Below are 10,003 nucleotides of genomic sequence, written 5' to 3' on the forward strand. Positions count from 1 at the left end.
TCGAAGTTGTTGTCCAATTGACAATCACGTTCATCTTCAACGATCATGTTATGCATTATGATACAAGCTGTCATGATATCTTTCAGCACACAAGGTTGCCAGAAACGTCCTGGTCCACGAACAATCGCAAATCGAGCTTGCAACACACCAAAAGCTCGCTCAACATCTTTTCTTGCGCTTTATTGTTGTTGAGCAAAATACTTATGCTTGTTTCCTCGAGGTGCTGGAATAGTCTTCATTAATGTGGACCACTCTGGGTAAATCCCGTCGGCGAGATAGTATCCCATATTATACTCGTGGCCATTGACAGTATAGTTGCACGGTAAAGCTCTTCCCTCCGCAAGTTGTGTAAAAACCGGTGAACAATATAGAACATTAAGGTCATTGTGAGACCCCGACAGTCCAAAGAAGGCATGCCATATCCAAAGATCTTTGCTAGTTACGGCCTCCAAAATAATTGTAGGTTCATGAAAATGTCCAGTATACATACCTTGCCAGGCAGTTGGACAGTTCTTCCATGTCCAGTGCATGCAGTCGATGCTCCCAAGCATACCAGGAAAACCTCATTGTGAACCTTCCTCGAGCAGGCGTGCAACGTCTTCATTAGTTGGTGAACGAAGGTATTCCTCTCCAAAGATGTTGATAATCGATCGAACGAACCTCTTCACGCTCTCAAGCGACGTACTTTTACCGATCCGAACGTAGTCGTCAACGGATTCTCCATATGCGAGCATCCGCATAGCTGCAGTAATCTTTTGAAGACTAGATAGTCCTAACTGTCTAGCACCATTCCTCTTTTGGACGAAGTACTTATCATGTTCGACAACTGCGTCGTGGATTCGAAGGAATAACGAACGCATCATTCTGAATCTTTGACGAAAATAATAAAGAGGATAGGTTGGTGCATCAGCAAAATAATCTTGGAACAACCGATTGTGGCCTTCCAGTCGGTTTCGATGGAGCACGATACGTCGTTTGTGTTGAACTGAAGTTGAACATTTCTCTTGTTCTTCTTCCTCAACGACATCAGCTCCCATAAGAAAGAACGTCTTTATCATTTCATCATCGCTAGAGCTAGATGAGCTAGACATTTTATTCAGGGAGATGATGGGTTGAGGAGAGAAGCCATTGGATTTTATAGGAATCAGTTGGTTGACGGTCAAAGTTTGCGATACCTCGAACTTCGTGCCCAACCTCGAAGACCGCTGGTTACCTCGAAGATCGTGTGCGTTCCCTCGAAAGCCACGGGTTACCTCGAAGATCGTGTGCGCTCCCTGGAAGGCCGTGGGTTGCCTCGAAGACTGTGTGCGCTCCCTCGAAGGCCGTATCCAACGGTTAGAAATAAAATACAAGAGGTTTAAATATAATTGAAAGTAATGGGTAAAATATTAAAATAGAAGAGGGTTTTTTTTGATATTGTTGGAGCTCCTAACTAGGAGCTTGTTGGAGCTCCATAAAAGAAGGAGTGCCTCCCAAAGCTTATTTTTTTAATTTTTTATTCTAAAATGCTTGAGAGCTCTTGAGAGCTTGTTGACTAGGACTCCCAACTGGGAGCTTGCTGCACTTATTCTAAGAGTAAGTGCAGCAGCCTCCCAAGAAGGCTCCTAAGTCCTATGTGGCAAGAAAAAGTTCCCAAGACCTTCCAACAAGCTCCCAAGGAAGCTCTCAAGTCCTAGTTGGCGGTGGGGTCCACCATGGAGCTCCTAAGAGCTCCACAAATTTGTGGAACATTTGGGAGCTCCTAAGGGGTGGGGGCCCACTAAAAAATATTTTTTTATTAGATTTGTTGTTTTAAAAAATATTTATAAAATGTTAGAGATAGAAGAATAGATTTTTCAAATAATATTTATAAAATGTTAGAGATAGAAGAATAGATTTTTCAAATAATATTTATGCTCCTAGTTGGGAGTTTGTTGGAATATTTTTCCTAGTTAGATTTTTCAAATAATATTTATGCTCCTAGTTGGGAGTTTGTTGGAATATTTTTCCTAGTATGAAGCTTCTATGTGGGACCCATGCTTGAGAGCACTCCAACAAGAGCTCCCTACTAGGAGATTACTGCACTTGCTCTAATAGAGGATTTCAACATCTTCTACTCTCTAGTAGTTCATAATAAGTAGTGAATGAGGATAAATTACCACCAGAGTACCGTAAGGCTTATTTGATGCTTCGTATTGACTCGTAGAATTTAGTCATTTTTTCCGCATAATATGGCTTTTCTTTGCTTCTTTCTTTTGAAACTAGTGTGCATCCCGTGCAAAACGTGACATCCATTTTTTTTATAAGTGCTACAGTAATATTTTTTAAATGCTAAAGTATTCCACCTGAGCTATGGTAAATAATGCTACATCAATGTTTTTTTAAATGCTATAGTTCCTGATTGTGCTACAGTAATTTATTGTAGCATGAATAGTGAAGCTTGGGTCCCCTGTTTGTGCCACGGTAACAATGACACAGCAATTTACTGTCGCATTACTCTATCATGAATAATAAATCTTGGATCCTCGCTGTAGCATGAATAATAAATCTTGGATCCTCCCATTATTATAGAGAAATAGATTTACTTCTTTTTATTTTTGCTGATATGATCTATTTTATTCCAATGTTGCTCAGTACCAACTGGATCTGTAGAAACATTACGCAATGATCAAATATTATAAAGAATAATCATCTTTACTTTTAATATCATTTTAATATCAACTGTATAGGTATCAAACAACAGTGGTTTGCTATCCAACTATTTCTTTAGTGCGAAAAACCTTAAGCCCGATATCAAACAAGTAAACCCCGAGGTCTAGGCCTCTCTTTCATAGTCCAAACTCACACAAATGTTGCAATGTCTAATAATTAGAAATTTGGAAGGGAAAAATGCTTCCAGCCCTCAAAAGCCAAGTGAACGTGCTTCCCACCTCTAAGACTTGGTCAATGGGTGTTTTACCCCTAAAAATAAAGATTTTGTTCTCTGAGCCCCCAAAACACAAAACCAAAGACATTAAAACATGTGAAGACCATAATACCCTTCTCTCTCTCTTTCTTTTTTTATTAAAATATGATGAGGATTATTTTATTATTTCTCTCTCTCTCTCTCTCTCTTTATCATGATGTACCAAGAGGATCTTTAGATAGGTAACCCTAACAATTAAACCCGTAACCTTAACAATTAAACCCGTAACCTTAACAATAAATCCGTAACCTACACAACAAATCCACAACCTTAACAACAAACCCTTAACCTTAACAACCAACCCGTAACCTTAACAATCAACCCGTAACTTTAACAACCTCCCAATACAAACAACCAAAATAATAAAAAACGAAAATAATAAAATAATCCTCATCAATCATTTCAACTATCCTCTTGGTACATCATGATAAAGAGAGAGAAAACAAAAATAATAAAATAATCCCCATCATATTTTAATAAAAAAAGAAAGAGAGAGAGAGATGATTCATAACCTTAGCAACAAACCCTTAACCTTAACAACCAACCCCGTAACCTTAACAACCAACCCGTAACCTTAACAACCTCCCAATACAAACAACCAAAATAATAAAAAACAAAAATAATAAAATAATCCTCATCAATCATTTCAACTATCCTCTTGGTACATCATGATAAAGAGAGAGAGAAAACAAAAATAATAAAATAATCCCCATCATATTTTAATAAAAAAAGAAAGAGAGAGAGATGATTCATAACCTTAACAACAAACCCTTAACCTTAACAACCAACCCGTAACCTTAACAACCAACCCGTAACCTTAACAACCTCCCAATACAAACAACCAAAATAATAAAAAACGAAAATAATAAAATAATCATCATCAATTATTTCAACTATCCTCTTGGTACATCATGATAAAGAGAGAGAGAAAACAAAAATAATAAAATAATCCCCCATCATATTTTAATAAAAAAAGAAAGAGAGAAAGAAGTGTATTATGGTCTGAAAAATTCCTCAATGACCCAAAATATGGGACCGATAGAGGGGACAAGTGAGGTGTCTCCCACCAATAGAGTTGGCCATCATTAATGAGTTGGCCAGTTGGGAGTCCCTGTAGCAAAACTCTTATGGTCTTCACATGTTTTAATGTCTTGGGTTTTGTGTTTTGGGGGCTCAGAGAACAGATTCTTTATTTTTAGGGGTAAAACACCCATTGACCAAGTCCTGAGGATGGGAAGCATGTTCACTTGGCTTTTTGGGGCTGGAAGCATTTTTCCCAATTTGGAATATACATATGTTATAGACACGGACCGAATCCTTGACATTTTGAGCGGGGCTCAAGCCCTAACCACTAGGCGATTTCGAGGGGAGCATATGTAAAGTCGAAATATCAGTGCTCCCCTAAAGTTTTACTCCTCTATCAAAAAGTAAATCAAGAGTGCAAAAAGACTAATCCCATAGGTCCTTCAGCGCAAAACAAACATCGATCCCCGGCCCACCCCCACTTGAATGCAACCACCCTCCCACTAACTTTTTTTGGCGAATCCCGATCATGAAATAAAACCTCAAAGCCCATCATCATCATCATCATCATCATCATCTTCCTCCTTGAAAATGGGCCAAGCCAGCCCAGCAGCAACAAACAGCAGCAGCAGAATCCATACTACAGAGAGGACCCAGGTCTCCGCCATGATCAGCAAGGGCCCTAACCTGCCTTCAACTCCGCCTTCCCTCGTCCCCCCCCGCCCAACAAAAACCCTCTTCCAGATGCATCACACCAGGGGTCCCCCAGGCCCCCGACGGCACAACCCACCCACCGAACCTCCACCTCAAAGCGGACCCGGGTCCCAGAACCGGTCAAACCCGGAATCCTCTCCGGAGAGAAACCCAATTGGGGTGATGGGGATGTTGAGCTCCTGATAAGTTCCAGTGACGGGCTTCGGGTCTCGATGGAGGTGCATCGGAGGGCGCTGGCGGAGAAGAGTAGGTTTTTTAGGGAGAATTTGGGGAGGAGGGGCGGGGTCGTGGAGATTTGCGAGTGCGATGACGTGGAGGCTTACGTGGAGGTGGTGGGCATGATGTATTGTGGGGATTTGAGGAGGAGGTTGGCTGGGGAGGAGATTGGCAGAGTTCTTGGGTTGCTCAAGGTGAGATTTTTATTTTTATTTTTGTTCTTTTTTGATTGTGTTTTTTTTTATGTTGGAGTTATTCATTTGGTTTTATTACTCTATGGACAAGGCATTATAGCTTGTTTTGTGAGTTTGGAGACATTGATTAGATATATCAAAATTTGATTGATTTCTAGTGCTATGAGCAAAAGCTTCTGTAAAGTTGAGTGGGTAAGAGCTCCTGCCCACCAACTTTTATATTCATTGGATTTGTTTTGAGATTTGTGTCGCCGTGTTGATATTCGATATATATTAAGATATGCGTTTCAAAAATAGCATTGGTTTGTATCATGTGACAACATGAATCTCAAAACAAATCTAATAATAGATAATATAAGTTGGTGGATAGAGCCCTCAATTAACTTAAGTTTATCCTAGCTTTACTCAGTGCTTAGATAGTTTCAGCATTACAAGGCACATCCAATTGTATGGATTATCTTCATATAGAAAAACTAATTTTAAACATGCCACCTGAAGTCCTCTCTGTCGAGAAACCAAATTGGGGCTGGGGATATCTAGCTGCTGATAAGATCTAACCATAAGTTTTGGGTCTCAATGCACGTGCATCAGAGAATGTTGGCGGATAAGGATACGGTTCTTGGGAGAATCTGGGAAAGAATGTTGGGTTTGTGGAAATTTGCAAGTTGTGGTGGCGGTTAGTTGATTTTCCCCCTGTGATTTTGGTGTAACCCCTGTGATTTTGTTGCTAGATCAATCATTTTTTTATTACCCATAAATGTACATTTTGAAGAACATATAGAATAGCTTATCTGGTCGGTTTTGGAGACTGGTATTAGATATATTAAAATCTGTGTGATTTCTAGTGCTTAGGTAGTTTGTGCATTACAAGTTACATCCTATTGAATGGATTTCAATTTGGAACAGTTCAAGTATTTGTAGTTTATATCTGAGTACTTCCGAAAGTATGCAGTGAAGAATCAACTTGTTCGATCAAATTCGTTCATTACTTAGTGGATGGTTGTAGTTTGTTGAATGAATATAATTCAATAAGAACATAATGATAACTATATCTGAATGAAGCATAATGGTCCTAGATATAAATGTACAGTTACTATTTAAGTGGTCTTTTTACTACCAAATAAGAAGTGAAGAGGACCCAAATTCTGTTTGAATTATATTTTCTGATTGCTACAAATATGTGAAATTTCATGCTTGATATGGTTTGTCTCAATCATGGACTGTTTAGTTCTTATATTCATAGGATTTGTTAATATAGTGTAAGAAGGATATATGGAACATACGATATGATCAGAAAGAATTGAAGTTGTGTTGATGTGTATGCATCCTCAACCGAACATGGATGTTCTAAGGTCCAGATTTGTTTTATACTCCTTTTATTCTAAGAAAGTATTGTAGATTGGAAATTGATTCATGCGATTAAACTAGTTAACTAGTTTAGTATACCTCCATCGACATTCTGGCACAAGACAATGCAACACTTGGAAGTTCCCATAAACTAAACACTTCTCATGTGGCTAAATTACCGTATTGGTATTTTTTTCTTGACCTATTTTACCACTTTGGTATTTTTTGTTACTCTGATGTCATTTTGGTTTTTTTTTCTTGGCCCGATGGTCAAATAGGCCCAAAATTTGGCCGCTGGACAAAGAAACCCACGAATTGCTGACATGGAGTGTATTAAAGGGTAGTTATTTTGGTAATTAGGTTAGTTGAAGCATGTGAGAAGCACATGCCTCGTCTCTCTCTGTCACTCGACGTTAGGGAAGAAATTAGGTTGGGGTTAGGGCTTAAACCAAAGTTCCCCATTTTCATTTTCACCTTCATCATCTCCATTTCTTGAATATTCAGTATATCTTGTTCAAATTCAGGCTCAATTTCAAAGAGACGTGGATTGAATCAAAGAAATGGTGGTGGAAAAAGAACAATTACTAAAATAATTAACCCTTATTACCAAAATAATTATCCTTCAGTACACTTCAACTCAGCGATTTGTGGGGTTTATAAGCCAGTGGCTAACTTTTGGGTCTATTTGATCGTCGGGCCAAGAAAAAAAAACCAAAATGATGCTAGAGTAACATAAAATACTAGTGGTAAAGTGGGTCAAGAAAAAATACCAATCTGGTAATTTAAGCCTTCTTATGTAATGAAGAAAAGTAAAATAGGGTGTCATTATATTAAAGACTAGAAAGACTATATAGAATATCTTGAAAGGTTCTATAAGGAAATAATGGAAAGGAAAATATTAGCAAATAAAAAACTTAAAACTATATGCTGCTTGTCTTTAACTATGTTAATGCCACTATAAAAGACGTAGTATTACATATAATCGTTGGCTTCTATTTAAGTGTCAGTTTAATATTTTGTTTATGCTCATGTATGCTTTTGGATCTGCTTGCATGCAAAGCTCAAGAATTTCCTTGCACTATAACCCCCAAAAAAGTGATTCTTGGACATTTAAGTGCATGATCCTCAACATTGAATGATATATCCTTGTTCTAAATATGCACTTTAAAAGATTATTTAGCCATCTATTAAGCAATATTTTAAGTATCGGCTGATAAACTGATAGTATTGGAGATTTGTCGGTTTTGCGGGCCTTCCTCTATGTTAAGTTCGATTCTAAATCGGTTATCGTTTTTGGATGTTTATCGCCGATAATGCAGCAATAAAGTGAGCTATCAGCCAATATTGTCGGTCCAAAAATCAAAATTATCGGTCTTTGGTTTGAGTTTTTATTTCGGGCAATGGGCACCTATTCAATGCACTTTAAATCCGACCCGACCCGAGTTTCTACCATTGGTTAGTGATGCTAAACATAATTATTTACATTTTAGTATATTATATTTTATTAAATATGATTAGATTATATTTTAGAATATTATATTATGTATATTACCATCCGGTAATGTCATTCTGATAAAAACTACTTATCCCCGATATATCCCGGCTGTCCGCTATCCATATGGATTTTGACCATCCAAAAAATCCCTAATAACTGATATTTAGAACCTTGCTATGAAGTGGTTTGAATTTGTTCTACCTTTAGCGAACTGTTCAATGTCCAACCGCTGATGACTTTATCAATTCACACTAAAGAGAGCCGTTTCTTGTATTTGTACTTGTGTATCTACGTGCACGCAATCAATTGAAATTTCACTTTAGCTCCCAAAAATTGCTTCTCGGACCATTTAAGTGCATGATCCACAGCATTAAACATGATCTTGCTCTGAATGTGCTTAAAAGATTATTGAACCATCCATCAACTCGTTTGATTTTGTTCCACTTAAGGAAACTGTTCTGATGCATAGTTTAATGATCTTTAAGCCATATGATTTTTCCTCCAAGGCAGTTTGGATGTGGAGAACATGCTCCGGGGTGTCGATCATGACTCAAATTACAAGGCATGTTTTTTTGGCTGCAGTGAAGGATATTCTTGTGCTGCTAACATGTTCACATTTTACACACACACACACATATACAGGGGTAGGCTAATTAGTGTTGTTAACATTCAACATGGGGTTACTACTAAACCCGATTCTGAAGATTTCACTTGTCAAATTTAAAAACCCACACACATATAGTTGAGTTGGACTATTATTAATAACATCCAGCATGCAGATAACTCGGTATTGTAGATTGCACTTGTCAAGTTAAAAAACCTCACCGATAGATGTGATCTATTAGATAGAAACTATGTAGTGATATTTTAGTAAATATAAAAACCCCAATGAACTCAATAGCCTTGTGCAGGTATCTGCAGCGATCATGTTTGATGCTGGAGTGGTCGCATGCTTGGAATATCTAGAAGCAGTTCCTTGGTCAGAAGATCAAGAAGAGGAGATATTATCAGTTCTCAACCATCTTGAACTTCACGATTCACTGTCGGAAGTATTAAAAAGAGTTTTAGTAGAACCATCTACTTCCTCAAAATCCAATGCTATCTTCTTGCAACTTCTCGGTGGGGTCCTACAAGCAAAAGATGATAAAGCCCGAAAGAGTATGAAATCGTTAATATCCGGATTACTAAGAGAAGATAACAGTAACCATATTGACAAGCTTGATGTCTCTAGAGAAACTCTTTACCATCTTTGTGATAAATGCCTAAATTCCCTTCATTTTTGCTTATCTGAGGCTGCCAATATAAATGAGAGCTCTCGAGATAGAGGAAATTTAATGGTGGAAATAGCTCGAGAAGCGGATAATATACATTGGCTTGTTGAGATTCTTATAGATAAAAAGTTTGTTGATGAGTTTGTGATGATTTGGGCAGATCAAACACAACTCTCTAGCCTTCACCCAAAGATTCCATGTATGTATCGGTTTGAGATCAGCAGGATCACTGCTCAATTATGCATAGCGATTGGTAAAGGAGATATTTTGGTGTCAAAAAATGCAAGATTTTCTTTGTTGCAAACCTGGTTGGAAGCTCTTTACAATGATTTCGGTTGGATGAAGAGGGCTTGTAGAGCTATTGATAAGAATTTGGTAGAAGATGGTTTATGCAAAACAATTCTTACATTGCCGATGGCTCAGCAGCAAGCTATTCTGTTGAGATGGTTCGATCGATACTTGAAGAAAGGGGATGATTGTCCGAATCTTCAAAGAGCTTTTGAGGTTTGGTGGAGGAGAACATTTATAAGAAGATATGGAAGAGTTTGGGATCAGTCTGAGATGCAAATTGCAGTTTGTGATTACCCAACATGAAGGTATCTGGTTTCAATATTTATTTTTTGGGTTAATAGCAAATATATCTCCTGTGTTTTGAGGGCGTAGCCACTTACATCCCCTAGACTATTTTGTTAGCTCTTATGCTCCCCGAAACTTAGATGATATTACTTTTTGTCCTCCTATTCAGAGGGCAATTTAGTCTTTTTTAGTAGGACTCTTTGTATATATACCCATTGAATCA

The 10,003-nt window shown here is 37.9% G+C and overlaps 2 protein-coding genes across 2 annotated transcripts; one reads left to right on the plus strand and one right to left on the minus strand.

Annotated features, from left to right (window-relative positions):
* LOC109841494 lies at window positions 564-1,091 on the minus strand. Its single transcript, XM_020410458.1, has one exon. The coding sequence runs from the start codon at window positions 1,089-1,091 to the stop codon at window positions 564-566; it is 528 nt and encodes a 175-aa protein (XP_020266047.1).
* LOC109841495 (BTB/POZ domain-containing protein At5g60050) lies at window positions 4,559-9,997 on the plus strand. The gene is made up of 3 exons (XM_020410459.1): window positions 4,559-4,624; window positions 4,726-5,091; window positions 8,845-9,997. The coding sequence occupies exons 1-3, from the start codon at window positions 4,559-4,561 to the stop codon at window positions 9,796-9,798; spliced, it is 1,386 nt and encodes a 461-aa protein (XP_020266048.1). The 3' UTR covers window positions 9,799-9,997.

This window comes from Asparagus officinalis, chromosome 5 (genome assembly GCF_001876935.1).
Source record: "Asparagus officinalis chromosome 5, Aspof.V1, whole genome shotgun sequence".
Taxonomy (NCBI): Eukaryota; Viridiplantae; Streptophyta; class Magnoliopsida; order Asparagales; family Asparagaceae; genus Asparagus; species Asparagus officinalis.